This window comes from Dermacentor variabilis, chromosome 1 (assembly GCF_050947875.1).
Source record: "Dermacentor variabilis isolate Ectoservices chromosome 1, ASM5094787v1, whole genome shotgun sequence".
Lineage (NCBI taxonomy): Eukaryota > Metazoa > Arthropoda > Arachnida > Ixodida > Ixodidae > Dermacentor > Dermacentor variabilis.
In genome coordinates, this window is record NC_134568.1 from 108,420,311 (window position 1) to 108,440,963 (window position 20,653).

The 20,653-nt window shown below is 46.7% G+C and overlaps 1 protein-coding gene across 5 annotated transcripts in view; it reads left to right on the plus strand.

The window, feature by feature from the left end:
- The window catches only part of Zasp52 (Z band alternatively spliced PDZ-motif protein 52), a 114,953-nt gene that overhangs the window by 62,405 nt on the left and 31,895 nt on the right, over positions 1-20,653 (plus strand). For 4 of the 5 annotated variants that reach the window (XM_075692795.1, XM_075692812.1, XM_075692821.1 and 1 more), the window contains exons 4-9: positions 1,876-2,045; positions 4,595-4,803; positions 10,151-10,346; positions 11,802-11,887; positions 13,650-13,752; positions 20,075-20,342. In XM_075692795.1, the coding sequence (XP_075548910.1) occupies positions 1,876-2,045; positions 4,595-4,803; positions 10,151-10,346; positions 11,802-11,887; positions 13,650-13,752; positions 20,075-20,342 (1,032 nt within the window). The remainder of the gene's footprint in view (positions 1-1,875; positions 2,046-4,594; positions 4,804-10,150; positions 10,347-11,801; positions 11,888-13,649; positions 13,753-20,074; positions 20,343-20,653) is intronic. The other variant, XM_075692802.1, reaches the window with a different exon arrangement.

The window sequence follows — 20,653 nt, forward strand, 5'->3', positions numbered from 1 at the left end:
ACTGTAACTCAGGACACCACATCCACTTCTAGAATACTTTTAGCGAAAGAGCGAGCTTTTAAATTAAGTGTCAGATTCGAATTTCCAGAAGTCGTTACGATACACTTTTTGAATCTGTTCATCATAGTTTGCAAAAGTTTGCATACTGAAAAGATGGCAAAACTGAAATATTAGAGGAAAAATTATTCGTGCTGACATTTCACCGTGAATAGATCATACTGGTAAAAGCTGAATGAAAAGGACCACACAAATGTCGGTGACTAGCCGATGGTAGCATGTAGCTGCACAAGCCTTTAACGTCATAAGGTTAGATGTGGTTCCGAGCAAACCAAGACATCGTCCTGGCTCGGCAAGAGCAAGTAGCGATAGCGGAAGCGGAAGTTGTTGGTTCTCCCAATAGATTTTATAAGGAAAGAAGCGCACTCAGAAAAAAAACCTATAAAGACAAAAAATAAGCAAGTTGGTAAGGATCCATGATATTGAAGAGGCAAGCGTAGAAAAACGAACAAAATAGGAGCGAAAAGAAGTCTACTGTTTTAGTTTTGCTCGAAACCACTGCGCCTGCCCGTATGGAGCTGAAACCTTGAGCGGCTATGTGTTACTATGGACTGGCAACCGCTGTTTGTGTTTTTCTTTTTGCTGCCCGTTTGTCCGTGCTTTCCACGCCTGCCTTTTCAAGTTACGAATTCTTAACAACTTGCTTAACTTTCACACTTACTAGGTCTGTCTTTGGGTTCTGATCATGTGTGTGCTGGCATTTTTCGCCATGCTCAAAGTCCATTTTGATTATTTTTAAGGCTGTGAAGAATATCTTTGCGTCATAACAGCTTTAATTCAGCCCTCAAATAGTCTTGTGTGCTTAAAATGAAGCACACGTTTCGTGAATGTAGCTTTGTCGCTTAAAGATTACCAGGTTTCCCGATTCTGTCCTGTCTCCGGCTTCTGAACGCTGGGTCAAGAAGTGCAAGGGATCTTTCTCGTCACGTATGCCGTGTGTTGTTGAGAAGAGAGAGAGGAGAGAATATGGAGAGGCGAAGCTAGGGAAGTGAAACCGGAAAAGCTTTCCGTGGCTACTCCACACAAGGGAAGACGGAAAAGAGAATATAAACAGATAAAGAAGGAGGGCAATATTCCAATTGTGATTCCCTATGTGCACGGCCTTTTGGTATCACTGCAACAGACGGCAGAAAATCTCGATATTCATGTGTTTTCCGCGACTCAACAAGTTGGAGGAGCCTGTGCGGCTATTGAGTGAAATGATAGCTGACAACGTGGTAAGGACCATTTTCGTGTAAAACAGTGGAATCTTTTCATCTGTGTTGCATATGTTGTGTATTGCATTCACCTCTTTCTTGTAAAGTGGTTTACATTGGGCAGACAAGTTGTATCTTGAATAATAGGTTTCGGCGACATAACGATCTGTAAGGCATGCCTTACTCGCATGTGGATGGCTGTCCATTGTAGGTTGCGTGGGTGAAAACCGTTTCTTTGAGGACATTAATATCAAAAGACACGCGAGGTCGTGGAGGAGAACCGTATTAGGAATGGCTTTCATAATTGCGTGTTAGTACCGTCTGTTTCCAATTTCAACTGCTGGATGGATTTCCCTGGAAATTCTGTGGATTGAGCGTAGGCAGGCGGCAGGTTCACTTCTTGTATTTATGCCCTATTTTTCGTTAATACAATTGTCAGCTGTTAGTTAGCTCCTGTCCTTACGTTCCTTTTGCGCTTCAGGCTGCGTGAATTGCAAAATTGGACATATATGAATTGATGTAAAAAAAAAATCGTAAAGCTTAGCCGCGGCGCTTAGGCGGCACGCAATGGCACGACTATGTGCTGTGCCTGAGCGCATGCAATGGCGATTTCTTTCTCCAGCCATACAAGCCGGTGGGTACTGGACACAACACGGCAGCCAAGCCTTTCGGCGGCACGATGCAGGCAGTGGTGCACAACCAGTACAACTCCCCGATGCCCGTGTACTCCATGAACAACATTGCTGACACGCTTTCAGCACAGACGGAGGTGCTCACATCTGGCGCCGTTGGGTGAGTGCATTATAGCGGCGACGCCTTCCGATTTCATATAACCGCACCGTGTTGTCAAAAGTCACAAGAAAAGACGTTGGTGAAAACATGACGTCATAAAGATGGTCAGCAGGTGTTGTCTGGAAGTAAATAAACGCCGAGCACATAAAACGACGCAAACTGCAGACAGTCTCAACACGCCTTTGCTGGTTCATTCCTTCATATTGTTCCTTTTAATATTCTTATATTCTGCGGGGTCGCATGAGCAATGGACAGACTTTACTACTGTGTATTCTTGATGGTTCGCTGTTAAATTGCATTAAGTTAGAACAATTTACTTTCTAAGTTAATGCAATCCGTGAGTGGTTGTGTACTGAACATGTACAAACACGAGCTTTGTGGTCGTGAATACGGGAGCGTGGGCCGCTCGATAGAAGCTGAGCACTGCGGCGAGCGGCAGGCGCACTCATGTTCGTGCATGACTGCAGCAAAGTTGAAAGCAGGGAGTGTTGGAACTGATGCATTATTCTTTGAATCGGTGCGGAAAACGACGACAACACAAAAAGTAAGGAAACAGGACGAGCGCTGTCTAATGGATGGATGGATACAACTTTCTTGTACGTCCGGCAAGCGCTGTCTAACAACTGAAGTTCATTAAGAAAAAAAAAACGCAAAGAAGAAAGACACCGTCTGCGTGCGCATGGCATTAGCTCACTTGGGATAGATCGCCAAGCATTTGCGTCTCATTCTAACAAAGAGATGGACGACTCCGATACGCACGCGATTCGCACACAATTAGCGGACGCACTCGCTAATCGCTCTAGCGTATTGTCTGTTACTGTCACTACCGCATGGCAACTGGAAATGCTTACACATGCCGATGTAGCGCTTTTCATTGTCCTGCCACGCACAGGAAAGAAGCGCCCGTTGTCGCATCTCGAACTTCCATTGCTTTTATTGAGAAAGACCTGTAATGAAAGAAATGTGTCTACTTAATAATTTTCTGTGCAGTCTATTTGCACAACAAAGCGACATATCAGCGATATCATGTGCGTGCACCTTGACTTCTCGTCGGGCAGTAGACCGCAGCAGATGACGCGCGAGCGCGATTAGCAAATGCGTGCGCTACGCCTACAAACTATATCACAGTGGGTCATACCACTCAAGGGTGCTCCCCCAGTAACACACGCTCTCGTGTTCACGGTCGCAAAGCATGCGACATGTACCCCGGGCCAAGCTACTTAATATCATTGAGCAAAAAAACATCTGAAAATAATAAAAAAGAGCAGCGGCTCTCATGGCTGGTTCAACGGCAATGTAACTGATAACCGGATGAAGAGGGAGGGTGCCGGCGTCTGCGATTGGTCCGCTTTCCCTTACTTAGTTTGCGGTGACTGGTTGAAAATCGCGGCGGCATGCAACGGAAAGTTAAGAATGCCGCTTAAAAAGAATCCTCAGCAAAGAAAAGTTGGCTGAGTGAGGTTTTAAACGTGCCGAAAGTGCTCGAAAACGTTACACGGCCATGCAAAAGTTTTATTATACGCAAATAAACCCATGCTCTCCGGCAGGTGCGAGTAGCCAGTGCCTGAGCGATCGGCAGCAGCCATCTTTTATTCCTTTCGCAACGGGGCAGCCTACGGCTATTCAAAAGAAAATTCAATTTTGTTCAGCATATTAATGCATCTTTATCGCGTACACGTCACTTTGACGCGGTGAGTTTTTGCGGTTTTGCGACGTCGCGTGAGAGGCAGGTGAAGTGGGTGCAGCCCGAAAACTTTTGACGAATAGCCGAGGGCTAATGGCAAAAAGGCGTCGAATCAGAAATAAAAATTTTTGTTTTGTTCGTTGAAATTGTGCATAATCAATGTGTACACGTCATATCAGATGGGGAGCTGTCGCGGATTTCGTGACGTCGCGCGACCGACAGGTGTAGTGGGGGTGGTCCAAAAATGTTTTCGACCAATCACGGTGGGCTGATTGCAGAATTCGAATAGAAAAGTTTGCAATAGCTTTACGTTATAGCGCCTCTGCTGCCAATAACGAGAAAAAAAAATAATACCAGTAAAAGGGAAATTCATCTGGCGCTAACATTGTGAGCATTCTTAGACTGCTGTCTAATTAGGAAAATGACATAATGGTCAACCATATTTGAACCAGCACGTATAAGGACGAGCACTTTGAGTCAGCAGCGCTAAACACGGACGAAAGATTTCTGCTGCCAACAGCGTAAAGAATGTGCCACTCCTTTCTCCGGCATTCGATCGATGCTCCTTGGAGCGAAGAAACGTGTAACGACAGCTGCTGGGTTCAAGATGCGTTGGTTACTTCTTTCAGGTTGACGTCGCTGCAAGTGCGCACAAGCATTGTCTCTCGAATCCAGCAGCTACGCTCGAATATCGCTTTCTTTTCACTTCGGCTCACAGATCAGGCGCCCTGTAGGCAGAAGTGGCGCGTGCACTTGTGCCTTCGCGAACCTTTGGAGAGCGCATGCTCAGATAGACTCGACAGAGAGAGACTGCTGCCGTAAACCCTTGCGCTTACTCAGCCGACGCCCTATCCTCTCTCTGCAGCATAAACTTCATGAAGGGAGACAAACCGCTGAACAAGGAGTCGGCCGTGTACCGCATGGTTCTGGAGGAAGACAAGCACCCAAAAGGTGATGAGAGCGACCTGGTCAGTGTCTCCGAAACGCGGACGCAATCGCTCGCCTTCCGCAAGCTGCTGGCTGTGCTCGGCGATGACGATGACTGCCTGCGCTCATCCTCGCATGACGTCACAGGTTTGTGTGTTCCACGCATGCCTTCCCCCCGTCCTCTCTTAACACGCTCCGCTGCATGTTTTGCCAACGGGCGGAAGCTCGGCTCTGCCTGCTATGTAGTGTTCTATATCGACAACTACCGCCAGCGCAACGCAGGCAGCAGTCAAGAAACGCTCCCTTAAGGTACAGCGTAAATCACTTACATATATTGAGAAACGCCACCTTTGAGACAAGTAGCCAACAGAATACCTAATACGCCAATAGCCTTTTGAGATTCCGAGTATATTCCGAAGGTGCTATGTGTGGTAATTTTGGATAGCTCCAGCGATGAACGGCTCTGCATAATATTCATCAGGGCACATCGCGCTTTAGTGCCATGACGAATGTTTGTTCAGAAGCAAGTAAATGTGCACAGGCTTGCTTTCTTAAGGGACAGAAACTGCAGAAATCATAGGTACACATTTTCGGCTGCAACACTTCTCGGACTTATACATGATTGGTTAGAATCAACGTAAGCCGTCATTTCTTTTTTCTGAACGACTATGGTATTAAACGTTAAGTCACTTACGTACACATTATCCGGAAGAAACTGTAAGGAAAGCGGAAAAAACATCTACGGCCAATATTCTTACAGTTCCTCGTCGCGCTTACGCAAGAGTTTGCACCATGCATGATAGCAACAGCACTGACCCGCAGAAGTAAAAAGTCATGATGGTTTTGAAAATAATATATACTTGTATCATTAAAGGAGGCATGCCTTCTATAAAATAAAAGTAAAAACAAAGGTACTCAGCTGCGACAGCATGCTCCAAACTTTAGCCTCCGGCGCAAAGTACCGTAAGCTACTGGGCAGCTAACAGAGAGCATAGAGAGCGGGCAATTTGCTTCCTCCAGATGGTCCCTCAATGTGCCCGCATGAGTGCCATCTCTTTTTATGCATGATTTCCAAATATATACTTGTACTAGCCGCCCTTCCTAAGTGCGGAGGCAAATAACTCGGCTTGAAAAGGACGCTATATGTGAAAGCTTTGCACTATACGCATACATTTAGAAGTTAAGAATGTCTGTTACATGTGGCATGGAAAAAAAAAATATAGGCAACCTCTGAATAAGGTTCCTGTAAACGGGCTTCCAATGTTCGCACAAGGCATCCTGGTTTCTTCATGGGAATTCCCGTTTTCTGAAGCCTTAGTTGGAGTACTTCAGCCTATACTAGCTTTGCACCTAAGCCTGTCTGCTATTTACTTGGACCTCAATAAACCATTTGGCGTTCATATTTAGGGTCCAAACAATGACTGAATGTGCTTTGTGTATGGTTTTATGAAGTCCTTAACCTTAGTGGCGTGGAAACTAAACGCTATAGTTTTATGCTTGTAAATAACAGCCACCTGGGAAGCCAAAGGTAAGTAAATATCCTGTAGTAGAAATTCGGCAGTGTTTTCCTTTTTTTGCATTTGCGAGCGAGAAAACTACACACACTTATACCAAAGATCCCGAACATGAATAGAAATTTAACTGAAAACATTGTCCGGTGACATTCAACTGGCGGGAGTACATACTGCTATGCAAATCTATTCTAAATGTAACACTGTGTTGTGAGATAATGCTCCTTTAGGGTTGTAACATCTACAACAGAGGCGAAAACCTGAAAGTACTTTTTATCCGCTCAGAATATCTGGGTGTTAGTAATTACTTTGTAGCAAACATCATTCAGTGACATAAATTCAAATTATTTTTGATTAGTTTCTGTGATGTAAATTGTGCTACTTAAGCGAATATGAATAAGCAATATATATATTTTTTGTCAACGTCAAAAAAAGCAGTTATGCAGAAATATTATAGAATTTCAGTGGCATCAATGAGGCAGGCGAGCGCATTTCGCCTAATATCTGTCACTGCAGAATCAATAAAATAATAATGTCTGAAAGTTGGCACATGAAACGCAATTTGATGGTCGTGCCTAGTGTCGCCTTCTAGGTTTCTTAAAATATCTCTAAAGTTCATTGACGCATGCAATGTATATGTAACATCGGTGCAGTTGAACAGAGTAATATTACCGTGCTGGATGACATGAAAGCAGAAGGCCTTCTTGCACGCACCCTGGAAGTTTACGGGTTTATCAAAACCATACAGTGGTGAATGTGTTTAAGAGTGCTTCGTCTGCTCAATTTTTCATGTGCAAAGCTTGCACTCGTTTTCTTGTCACTCAGAACTGGCTTCACAAGTACGGTGAGTATAGAGGGGAAGTCGTACAACATAAGCAAGAAGTTCGTGGTTAGAATAAATGATGGCGTCGTACCTCCCAGCAACTTTTCGTTTGCGATGGTAGTTCAAAGGTGAAAGACAAATACTAATTCGCCACACGCGTCAGCGACAGAAGCAAATCAAGTAGCAACTGACGCAACGATCCTGTGGCAAGGCGGCTAAGCTTCTGCAGCTAAACCATTACAGAAGTGATGAAGTGAATCAGGAGGGGGAAGGGGGGTGGGTATTCTGTAAATGTCCACCTAGTGGACATGTATCCATTCCAGCTGCTGCCGAAGAGCTGATTGGGTGGTCTGGGATACCAGCGAGGAAGCAGCATTCACCCCCAGCCAGATTCCTCGTCGCTGGTTCAGCTCCAGCCGATCAGCGGCGGTCGAATTGGACAGTCCACTAGGAGATAGAGTAACCCCCCCCCCCCCTCCAGATGTCAGCGTAGCGCCTAAAACACGAGCACTGACTGTTCCCATGTGATCGGCAAATCCTTATACAATAAGTCACGGCCAACCAGGTACGCAGCTACTTTGCATTACCCCGTTGATGGATGCGGTTCCCCTATATTGTAACTCGCGCAGAGCTGGTGAACTCGTAGGCGAGGCTTCAGTCAATGTAAGTCTGCCGATCGGGGGCACTGAGTAATCACAGGACCTGTACCGAGTGACCGTTTCTTTGGCAGGAGAACGGCATTCTCTCGCTCACTTTTGTTAGCGCTAGTTGGATGCAAGCTAAATTTTTTCGTCCCCGGTCGAGACGATTAGCGCATTAAATTCAAAATGGCCCATGCGAGTACAACAGCACCGTAGTTGAGTCAAAATCTGCCCGTGCCTATAACATATCGGCAGCAGGCTGGTGGAACACGTGGCGTAGCGGAATACAAGGAACCATCTGGAGCACAACGCGCAGTTAAAATGAAGAGTTAGAATCAGCCCAATAGAATGAGGAAATACAGCCTCGCGCACTCACGGCGCTGCTGTAACCTGCTGTGTTCGGGACGTATCATATCGTATGTACGAGAGAAAACGTAGGAGAATACGCTTGACGTCACTCTCAAATACCTGCTTGTCCCATTGTTCTTGCGGGCGCGGCGCACATGCTGCTATTGAGGGCACATCTAACGCCACCTGGGGAACAAACCGCGATATATCAGCGCAGATATAATAAGGAAACACTCGCATGTGCACAAGGCACCACTGAATTAGATGCTACACCGGCTCGGTGTTGCGTCCTAAGGTGATCCGTATCAGTAATCCCTAAGGTGATGTGATCACTAAGGTGATCAGTAATCCCTAAGGTGATGTGTCACAGCATCTCGATGCGCCAGCTGGAACAGGAGAAATATGGGGGAAAATGGCGAGCGCCAACTTAAAAGTAAATTGTTGCCATGCGACGCGGTGCACCCGCAAGCGTCTCAAAGCCAGTAGCGTAGCTAGGTCGTCTGGCACCCGGGGCCCATAGGTCTTCGGTCACCTTCTCCCCCCCCCCCCCCCCACCCGTTTGTAGTCAGGAAGGCGAGGATATCGAACATTTTTGGGGGGGAAGGGGTGATGTTTCAGCACCAGCATAGCCGCCTTGAATAACGCGCATGTCCCCCGGGGTCTCCGCTTTCCCTTTCGTTCCCACAGATCGCGAATGTAGCACATATACAGGCTATTTTATTTTCTGCGCTACATAACACAGAATGCCGCAGTGATAACTTGTGATAAGCGCATTTGCACATCTGCTGTCAGACTGTAACGCTTCGCAACCAATACAAATGCAGCGCGGTGGGAAATAAGACTCACAAGTACCAATAACATTTTAATAAAGTTTTAATTAGCGATTTCAGAGGCAATATTTCATTTACGAAACTGAAGCCCGACAGTCATATGTTGACCAACAACAACTTCACGAAAACCGTCGTAGGTACTACGGCGCGCCGTCTCCCGTCGCGCGCAAGCCTTCAGGGCAGGGTAGGAAGGGGAGGGGGGGGGGCGCCTTTTACTCGGGGCATCCGCGCGCGCCCGCCCGGTCCCGGGCCGCTTTATCTTAAAAGCCATCTGCGACGGGGACCGAAACAGCCGTGCGCTGTGTATTCGCGACTTAGTTCGCGTAGATGCGAGAGGCAGCACAAAGGTGGATTCGCTCGCTGCTGCTGCCGAGTTTCCTCATTCCAGCGTTTTGACAGCGACTTTCCGCAGTCATTGAGTGAGACGTGTTCATGCTTGCTTGTGCGCGCGTGACACCATACTTGTTAATTTAGATAGTATGCCTATGTTTACAAGTTTATACGGCCGATAAAACTACTATCCTTACTTCGTACAGCTGTCCATTAATTTGTTATGGCAATCGATGCTTCGACTTTCGGGTGAAACTGCGACTTCTTTTTTTTTTTTGTGGTCGAGCGATTTGCGCTACCCGTCAACACGCGCAGAGGAAACCTGGAAATCGATCCAAACAATGCTTTACATTAAAAAAAGAAATATGTAGCGTGTTGTGGGTACGCAAAGATTTATTGAATGTAAGCGAAATGGGATGTGAACATGTGCTCTCATTCGGGATTATGCACGGTGTCTCCGTTTGCAGCGATACAGTATACATAGATTGTGACAACCCCGTATAGCTCTAAATTGGTACCAAAAGAAAATGAAAAGTCGTAACAAAATAATCGGAAATAAAAAGCGCGGGTGCAGTTTTCGAATGGGCCGAGCGAGCTATTAGTTGGCGAAGCCCTCGACAGCGGCCTCACAGATTTAAGACCACTGGACAAGCGTAAACGAAAGCCATGCATGAATATCCAATCTGATTGGAGATGAATTCGGCCAAAAGACACCGCCAGCTTTGGAGGATAGTGGATGGGGACACCCTTAGATTAGTTAGACACTGTGCCTTATTAGCTGGCGTGCCTTGACTTGAGAAGCAGCAAAGTACATCTAGCCGACGGGGCTGTAACTTATTCGTTCTCCTTTTTCCTTCCTGTTCTGTAGATAGTGCCTTTAGTACTCGTATAAGTCGGGTACAGGCTCTCGAAACGTGACCACTGCACATCGTAAAAAAGAAGAAAAAAATCATAGTAAAGAGGCTTGTTGAACGGCGAGGTTTGATCAACTCGTGCCCCCTTCCACCGCAGACTTCTCGAGCGGCGGTAGCAGCAGCCCCGCGCCGGGTGGGCCCTCACCTGTGGCGGCCAGCAGCCCGACGCCGGCACCTATGGTCAACCTACGCCACGTGGAGGCCCCCAAGACGGCTCCCGCACCACCGGCTGGTCAGCCCAACACCTCTGTGGGCGCCCCCAACACGTGCGCCGACTGCGGAAGGCTCATCGTGTACGTCGCGCGCCACTCCCACGCCGCGGATAAAGCGCACGTATTACACATGCATTACGGACAGCGGGACGCCGCGCGGCGCGCATCAAACGCTGGAGGAGTCGACCGGCGTGCCACCGTCTGCTCGCCTTTAACTCTTGTCATTCGAGGGATCGTCGTCCGGCCCCGATGTCGCTGCCCCCTCCGGCACCACTTCCTTCCCTGTATTCTTACTAAAACCGTGCAGCGTGCCTGAAGCTGAAAATGGCGACAGTCAGTCGGGGCTTGAATGCACATCTGTAATCTCAAGTAACAAAGGTTCACGACTGGCTGGCGCTCTTGCGCCGGCCGGTAACACTTGGCCGAACGTAAGGTATCCGAGGTGCCAACCAATCGCGAAAGCTCCCTCTTTTCCTTCCCCCAGAGTAGGGTAGCCAACCATACGCATTTCTGATTAACATCCCAGCTTTCTCTCTTTATTTCCTCCACCTCCTTCTAAAGTGCGCAATGGTTTGTGAATTCGGCCCCCAGTTCGGCTGCCGCAAGCTCCATCTCACGCAATGCTGCACAGTTTTCAGTGGGACAGAGTCCATACTCCTCCCGCCGCTGTTGCTTCCTTCTCTTGATGCGCCGCTCTCCTGTCGCTCTTTCTGCGCCAGATTCATGAATTAAAGAAAACGCTTGAGGTGGGCTTCAGATTTCCGGAGACGTCCGGTATCGGGAGTGCTTTGAAACGCGGATGCCAGGCGGAGGAAACCGGGAAAATAATTAGAGAAAAAATATAGAGTGAAGGAAAGAAAGAATTTGTAAAGATTCCCGGCTCGCTGCGATAACGGTGTGGTTAGCACGTCGGGAGGTGCTGATAACAAAAGTAATCCCTGTTGCCGAGAGCACAGCTGCAGAAAGAACCCGGCCGAGCATTCGGCGGGAGAGGGGAGGGGGAGCGCAGGGAGTGTGTATTCCGCGTGTCAGACTGGAAGAATTCAGTGCACGTACTTGGTTTTCGCTATTGATTCTATATTGGTCTTTGGTCCCACGGCTGCGCGTTGCCTATGTTTACTTCCTAAAGCACCGCGTCAGGCAACTTCAAGGATAAATTTATAACGAGACTACCGTGACTGAAGCACAAACCATAAGGAAGTGGCCATGAATTGTGAATAACATTTAGGGCTCAAATACGAGTGTCTTTATCAGCTTTTAAATGAATAGTTAACCTTCGTTTTTTTATTCGTGTTCGAAAGCGCTTTTGATATACATGATCTAGGTAAGTTGATGTATGAACGATAGCGACGGAACGTTGGAAGACGTGTAGATCGGTGGTTCGTCTTTGCACTGGCTTGAGTTGTCCCACATGCTGCTTTTGCTTCGCTAATTAATCAAGCATTGATGTGACTATTTAAACACTAAATGTGGCGGGAATGAAAGTCTGAAAAAAAAACTAATAAATAATTTTCTGATATCCCGATTTTATCGCAGAGGTGTGTTCGTTCGCATCAAGGATCGCGCCCTGCACGCCGAATGTTTCCGTTGCGCCACCTGTGGAACGTCTCTGAAGAATATAGGCAAGTGCTGATGTCTTATTTTTTGTTAATACATGTGTACAAAAACAATGCACCATGCCGCGTACTTGGATGCCATAAAGAGGCTGTACGATTTACTGCCACTACGCTTCGGAGACGCCTTGTAATGCTTCACAAACGCAATGGTTCACGCGCTAATGGTTATGCATGGTTCTTGTAGTGCATGGTAAACAAGAACAAAAGGGCATGGGGTAGTCGGTTAGTGTATCTACTTTTCTGCTTGAATGCACCTGGTACCTACACCTATATCCGCTTACGAGATGCCCGTAGTTGTATCCAGCAAGGCAAGCTTGACGGGACATTATGTTTGCATTGTCGCTTTAAGCGTCATGCCAATCGATGACCTGATCCAATACATTTAGGTCTATGTGCGTATTATGTTCTAAACACAAAGGAAATTTCATTGCAGCAGCAGTAGCAGCGGAAATGCGAATTAATTAAAACTGATCGTGCTATGGCGTAGTCAGGATACGCTGAAGTACGGCGATTAAGTGGTCACGGGACAAAGACAGAGGCTGCAGTAAAGTTTAAATATTGACTTGCTGCTTCAGAGCGTTTCTTTTTATACAAGACAACATTGCAGTGCTTACAATCAACCTTACACAGCTTTAGTCGAAGCATAAGCTTTTTTTACAAACTTAGTAGCAGCGTAACATCAGAACGAAAAACCCCTAAATTATGCAGACACAGAAAGCAACAAATAGGGTGAGACAAGCACTTGTGCTGTGTTTGAGTTTCTTTTCTTTTTTTGTCAGTTTTGAGCTGCCAGCTTGTTTGCTAGCAGGAGCCACCAACTCAATTAACTTTTCGTTGTGCCAGAATGTTCTTTGTCGTTGAGAATGCGTCGTTTTCATCCTCCTTTTCACCAATAAGTTTATGCCACCTTACGAAGAAAGCTGCCGATGGCGGCTGTCATCTTTAAGGAACACGGTAGAAATGATCACCGGGTGTCGCGGTCTACTGAAGCATGAGAAAGGATGAACAAGGTAGTTCCAGGGCAGTTTAAACTGAAGGAAATGTGCTGAAGCACATAACATATTTTATCCGCTTGTCGCGATTTAGCGACTTAAAGGCTCTGAGCTCTTCTACATCGAAAGCGAAATAAAGCTCGCTTCTGATGCCACGTGTATAGTTGAACAACGAAAACATGTCAATGTGTCAACATCTCTCACTGCGAAAACAACCTTTTGCGCACGGTATTTTCTACGCGTCTGAACACTCCCAGAAACCCGCACGGCTGCGTTCAAAATTGGGCGGTAGGAAACGTTGAACTTAATGGTTTAATAAACGTTTCATTTGAAATGATAGTGGTAATAATTAAAGATAGGCACAGTATGTTGGTATAATCTGCATTGTGCTTCGTGATTAGCAGTAAGTTGTACTATTCACAGTTGGAAAACAAAGGGACAAGGAAATAAAGAAAGCTGGGAGGATGCGTTCACGCAGTTCTTAGTAAAATAATGGTTCTGATTGAACAAGCGCGTTGGATGTTATTATGTTTCTGTAAAATTATGCTCGCTGTCACAAACGAGCTGCGCCAGCCACTACGGAGATTGAGAGAGCGAGAGGGAAAGGATAAATGAAAGGCGGGGAGGCTAACCAGGACGGAGCCCGGTTGGCTATCGTGCATCGGGGAAAGGGAGCCCCTATGCATGCAGCGTTCGAGCTGCCTCGTGAGAGCATGCCGAGGTTTTGGTGTTTACCGCAACTTGAATTCTGATCTCAGTGCTTCGTCGCATTCTAGGCTACTTCAACATCAAGGATAAGCTGTACTGCGACATCCACGCGAAGCAGGCCGCGCGCCACATCGCGCCTGGTAGCAACCTGGAGCCAGTGCCCGTTCCCCCGTGAGTACAGCTGCGCGAACGCGGCACATTGCGCTTGCGCCCGGTGACTAAGAAGCACCGGGCTAGATAAAGACTAAGAAACACCGGGCTAGATAAAGATGTGCACGCCCTGCAGGAATGTGGGGCCCTAAAGAGATATTCGCGTACGCTCTGACTGTGCGGAATTGCTCTTTGGATAACAATGAAAATATGCGAAGGAGAGCTAAGGGCTGCGAGGCTCGGATAGCAAAATGGGCTCTGCTTTGGGTGTTTGCCTTCTATGCATGCCACTCTCTTCTGACTGCTACCGGAAAAAGCGAACGCTCGTCAATCTTCCGGAATGGCATACAAGTATGTTATAAAGTTCAGACGGCTTGTAATGGATATTATTACCAATGTAGCAATGACAATAAACATATCCAAAATGACTAGCATGTTTTTAGTTTATTGTGACATGAAATAATATTTTGTCGGATAGCAAGATTGTTTCTATGCTAGCGTTCTACCCCGTCCTAGGAACAGTGGGCATTTTTCCGAAATCTTACACCCCCCTACGTTGAACACTAGCATAAAATGATACCAACGTATCTAGCGTGAAACAAGACAAAACGTAGTCAAGTAAGGTGAATAGCGCGTTGCTATAGCGTCCAAGAAAGGATCCGTAATGTGAGAAAGCACATTTTAAGTCTTCCAGTATCTTGAGGTTTCCTGAAATGCTCTTCCTAGTAGGAACATTGTAATTACCTGATTTGGGCCCACTATTTTTTCTTGTCTGGTATGTCTGTCCGGGAACACGTTCATTCCAGCACGGAGCATGCTAGGCCAACAGCCGCATCGCTAGGAGCATAGGCGCCGACTACGGGGGGGTTCCGGGGCCCGCGCCATATCCAGAGTTTTTCGGGAGGTGGGGGGGTGGCTAAGCCTCTCTCCAGGCGATTTCGAAGCTTCCCCCTCCCTTCCCCCAACACACCTAAAGTGCCAGCACCAGAGCTTTGTCGCCCACATCATTAGCGGTTTCTTTTAACTTTCCTTGGCCTTTTCACTTGAAGTTTTACTGGGGCTAATGTCTTATTGCATCATTGGTGACGCGGACGTGCACGGCTTTTAATTCCTACGTTCGCTTTATTTCTGCAAATACTGACGATAGGAGGACACACGCATTAGAAGCACTAGCCGTGGCTGACTCATGGGTATTTTCTTACTTTAACATTGTTTTAAATTTCCGCTGTAAAAACAATGCACATACACAATACACTTAAATATACACACAGGACAAAGTTTGTTATATTTTTGAAAGAAATCGAAGTAACCAATTAAAAATTTTTTCTAAAAGTATGAATAGCCAATGCCTAGAGAATGAATATGTTGGTGTATGTTCATCACGCTTCTAATCGCTTTGCGTCCTTTTTTGACCATGAAAAAAAAAAAAAACCTACGGACTTCAGTGACACCTTCCCTGCATTTCCCATCCCGTTTATCTCTCTGTCTCTCTCTCTCTCTCTCTCTCTCTCTCTCTCTCTCTCTCTCTCTCTCTCTCTCTCTCTCTCTCTCTCTCTCTCTCGGCAGAGTCTTTTATCAATGATGTGTGAAATGCACTCGAATGTTCTGTGCCGCAGTATTGCTTCTCTTTCAGTAAGCAATGCTAACGACTCATGAAAAAAAACATTTCGAATAATTTACAACATTTATAAGGAATGGAAACATCATCAGTTGCATGCACAAGTCATAAATATATGCAGGGTGTCCAAATTAACTATCATGCACCAAAATTTAAAAAAAAGAGGAATGCGTCATTCGAAGGAAACGTAGTGCATATTGTTTACAGTACAGTGGAGTAGCTGCCAGTAATTTTTTCATTACTGTAATTTAATAAGGTAATTGTAATTAAATATCTAACTCGTGACGCACTATCCTAACTATGAAAGTGTCAATGAGTCATTTGTAGGCAGAGCCAAGGGACATCTAACTGCCGTATCTTCAGCGCCGTACTAATTACGTACTAATTTTTTCCGACTGATTAATAAACCCCGCGAAATATCGAGAATACCACGGGACTGCTCTCCAACCCGGATCACAAACCAGCACCCTCGAACATGCTCCCTCTGAGTTATGCAGAACGAAATAAAGGAAATAAAGGAAAACATTGTGATCGAGTTATTGCCTTGTCTACCGCGCCCCGGCTGAAGTAACACGTCGCGTTTGGTGTCAGTTGGAAACAGGCTGTGATAGCTGTTGTCTTAGCGTAGATAAACTGCACGGTTGTTTCTTTTTTTTTTTTCACAATACCTATCATATCACGAAAGCGAATTGACAACGTCAATGCAAAGGTTTACAGGTGTGTGTTGTTTCGTCCCAGTCGCCATGTCTTTCTCTAATGACCGGAAGGTGAACATGATTCTTGACTTGGGAGCTGCAAATGGCAACGAGAGGAAGGCTGCAAATATATATCAGTCATGGAAGTGTGGTGGTAGACCGAACGCGTCGACAATCGTCAGAAATTATGACAACCTGAGACAAACTGGCAGCGGCGAAGGACTCCACCTTTGAGTCCTAGCCTACGCACGGATGTTCCAGCATTTATGGCCTCAAACCTTCACGCTAGCGTGCGGGATGTGGCCGCCCAGGTGCCAATTTCCAAGTCATCAGTTTGGAGGATTCTAAACGACGGCCTTTCACCCGTACCACCTTAACCAGCACCAGTGCTTGGACGATAGGGACCTGTAGAATCGTTTAGATTTCTCGAATTGTGTCCTCAAGAAAGCCGTTGAGTCACCGGACTTTTTGAGCAACATCATGTGCACAGATGAAGCCAATTTTCCCGGAAACGCCCAGGTAAACTGGCATAATACACACTATTGGAGTGATTACAATGCACACTGAGTAAAGCGCAATCGGCACCACTACCAGTGGTCGTTTCATGTAAAGTGTGGAATTTACACCGGTGCTATAATCGTTCCAGTCTTCGATCCCACACTAACTGGACAGCGTTACGTGAACGAAATCCTTGGAGGGGTGGATGAGTTTCTCAGCGAAGTCTCGCTGTCATGTCATCCACTTCTTTGGTATCAGCAAGACGGGGCACCCGCACACAGCAGCAGCCGAGCACGAAACTGCCTGAATGTGACTTTTCATGCGCAATAGATTGGAAGGCACGGGCCTCTAAATTGACCGGCTAGGTCACCTGACCTCTCTCCATTCGATTTCTTTCTTTGTGGTTAGTGAAAGATCGTGCTTACATGATCAAGACGGATGTCAGATTAGCTCAAGGCAAGGATAGCAGATGCCTGCCGTAGAATCCCAGCGTCGGTCATGAAGAAAGCCACTAAAGATGCGATCAAGCGGACTAAGTACTGCGTAGCTGCAGAAGGAGAGCTATTCGAACACGTCCTCTAGGAAGCAGCTGGTGTTCAATGGGGCTTACGAATTCATCTGTAATAAGGGCACACTGAAATCTGGTGTATTTTTAAAATTCTTTTCTCGTTTGTTTTTTGTGCAGCCATCCGGCCTGACTGCCAATTCGGCTCATTTAGAAGTGGTATATTTACTTTCTAGAACGCATCGGTTTTGCCTTTTCTCTACACGTTGGTCGCTTCCCGGTCTATTTATTTCGCTTTTATTTTTTAACATGAATCTGTTTTTGCAGCAGGTACACACTTGCATGAAAAATGAAACGCTCACTTTAATTTGGCTTTGGGCCGAAGCAAGTTTCTGGCGCGAAATATAGCTTCGCGCGCACTCTTTCGATGCGGTGCGAGCAAAACCGAGAATTAGAAACATTTTATGCCTATTCTCTTGCTTTTCGCATCTCGTGCGTGGTGAGAGCGGCGCTTCGGCCGCGTTATCAAGGGACTTTCGTTATCGATGTGATAAGTCTGTATTGAGAGACGGATAATAAGTGTAACGTAGAAATGAGAGGAAGGAATAGCTGCAAAGCCGCTAAACGTGCTGTTGATGCTCCTTCCGTACCATTATCAAGGTGATGAGCTGTCTCTTCGGGTTTGTGACAGGCAATACAGTTGCTTTCAATCAGTACGATTTGGGTGGGAGCGCACTCACGTGGTATTTTCATACTTCATGAGGTTTTTTTTTTGTCAGTCGGAAAAAATTGTACGTATTTAATACGTCACTGAATACACCGCAGTTAGATGTCATTTCGGGGCGCCTACAAATGCCTCATTGACACTTTGAAAATTAGGACAGTGCTTCTCGAGTTCCATAATTAATTGAAATTGCCGAATAACATATCAGTAACGAAATAAATACTGGCGGCTACTCCACTGTACTGGAAACAATATGCACTAGGTTTTCTTCGAGTAACGCAACTGCTCTTTTTTAAGTCTTGGTGTATGGTAGTTGGGGAACACTGTAAAATTCCCTCAGTAACCGAAATAAGGCCAAGAAGGATTCACTCGAAATCAGAATCAAGAGCAGCCAAGCACAGCAGCGCTTATACTCACTCACAGAAAAAAAGGAGAGAGAGAGAGAGAGAGAGAGAGAGAGAGAGGGAGAGAGAGAAGAGAGAGAGACTGCAGTTCCGCCGGAAAGGCGAAGCAGTATGAATAATCGCCAAGTATGCGATAATTACACGAAGGAAGGTTACACCACTGAGAGAAGCCAGATTGTTGGTGTTGGGAGAGGACTTAGTCTGTGAAATTGAACTGCCTTCTATTATGAGGTGTTGTATATACTCATATAGCGCCGTCACTTCAGCGCTCACTTCTTCGAGGTCACAGGAAGTTTCCTCAAGTGCAAGAAATATATATGAAGTTCGGAAAGCTATCTGCCCCCCCCCCCCCTCCCTCGGAACAAATCAAAGCTCTCCGCCTATGTCTAGAAGCCCTTGCGTTGGCTTTCATTGAACAAACCGGTACTGAAGTAAGAATTTTCTTAGAGTTACTTTCCTCGTGTGAGTAATACTGTTCAGCCTCCTCACGAAAATTGCTGAGCTTCCTCTAAAGAAGACATGGCGAACGGGTGCAAGTGGAGAACGATATTGATATGATCGGTTGATTAACGGAGCTTAACGTAGCAAATGTGCGGCTGGGATATGATGTATGCAGTGGCTGAGTGCTCCGGATTGATTTTTTAACTACCTTTGTGACTTTAGCGAGCCTCAAAGCTTTAGTACGCGGACATTTCTGCATTTTACTCCGAATTAAATCCACAGACTGCCGTCAGGTGACGGAACCACAGCTTCGTTCTATGCAGGGAAATGTAAAATACACTGAGCCACTGCGGCGGCTATTGGGAAACGTTAGTTATAAAATAAAGACTGATGAGGGGAAAAAAATGGCATCTTAGTAACGTCACCTTTCTGCTTCGCCTTTGTACTTAACGACACACTGTTATAGGATGAACGAGGTTAAGAACATTGTACTTCACTTTGTGCTCAGGCTCGGTGCTCTCATAATCTGCAAAAATCGCATATTAGAACAAAAAAGCAAAACATGAGCATGGACAACGCGTGACTAACCTTATTATTACGCTGAATGTGCCACAAACGGGTAGTCTCCTTTAAGTAGGTGCACCACTACACTCGGGAGCAGTTTAACAGCCTCAGCCGTGCAGCCACAATCCATCACAAATATCCTACAGGTGTCATGACTGGCCATTGCTTTATCACTGTATTCAGCTAAAGTTTGTACCACGTTGTGTTTATTAAAAAAAAAAAGAAGTCGACTCCGGAAGTGTAACCGCTTCTAAGGTACTGCATTCACTGACACTGCACGTCGGTAAAGAGACACAAAAAAAGAAAAAAATACATAGATCTCTTTAGAGCGTGACAGTGCACTTTAAGAACGCTATTTTCGCTAATTTCGCAATTATGGGCTTGCTATTAGAAGCCAGAATGAAGGTCGAAGTTTCATTTCTTCAAAAATTTGCGCAGAAATCCCGACGCCGGTGCATGAGGGTGACTTCACCCATTTCAAAGTACTTTATCATATTAAGGCCTCGTTAGCTGAGCAAACGTTCGCGAAACCGGCCTGGTGCTATCTTTATTTCATTTGAAATACAATGTAGTCCGTTTTTACGGATAGAGAATCACCTATAGTCTCTAGAAGACGCCGTCATATCTATGCCGGAACTGCGAACTGGTGCGAGAAATTCAAGGCGGCGTCGCAACTATATTCTTTCGTTCTTAAGCGCTTTTCTGGCTTACGAAGCCTCTGCTCATGGTAAGAGTGGCATGGTAAGATTGGCTTTTTCTTTGGTATCGTAGGCGAGTGATTTACGGTATTCTTAATCACACGGATGAGATCATTTTTCTCTTTAGTGTCCCTTTAAGCTTTCTCTATGCGTGAACAAGCGCCCTGACGGAACCGTCCCTGCTGCATCTTCCCAGGGGCGGCCACATCCCGCAGGGAGTGCCGCTGGCCCCCGCACCGGCCCCCGCACCGGCCCCGGTGGCCGTAGCCCCGAGGGCTCCCGCCGGAGCCTCCTCCCCGATGTACACGCCGCCGGCGCCCAAGTTCACGCCGGCCGCTCCGTACACGCCGAGCCAGGCGGCGCCCGCCGCGCACTCGCCGGTAGCGGCCGCTCCGCTGGCCGACCAGCCGCCGCCGCCACCCGACAGCCCCGGCATCTGCTATGACTCCCCCGTTGCCATGGGCGTGAGTAACCTCCGCAAAGTCTTCCAGAACTAGGGGCTCGCGCCGGCACGCGCCGCTTCCGCTCGCATCGACGGGAAGCCAAGCCCTGCGCGGTGCAGGACTCGCGTCTCGAGCGCAGCCCCGTCACGCGACCGGGCAAGCTATACGGCCTTCACGGTGTGACGTGGAGCTTAGCGATGCTCGCGGGTCGTCTGCCCTTTGTGTCGGTGTACACTGTGCGCTATGCTGCGCCTGGTGGCGTTCACCGCGGCGGGCCATCGTAATATGGATGACAGAGCAGCGTGACAGAGCAGTTTTTGTGTGGCTAGCTA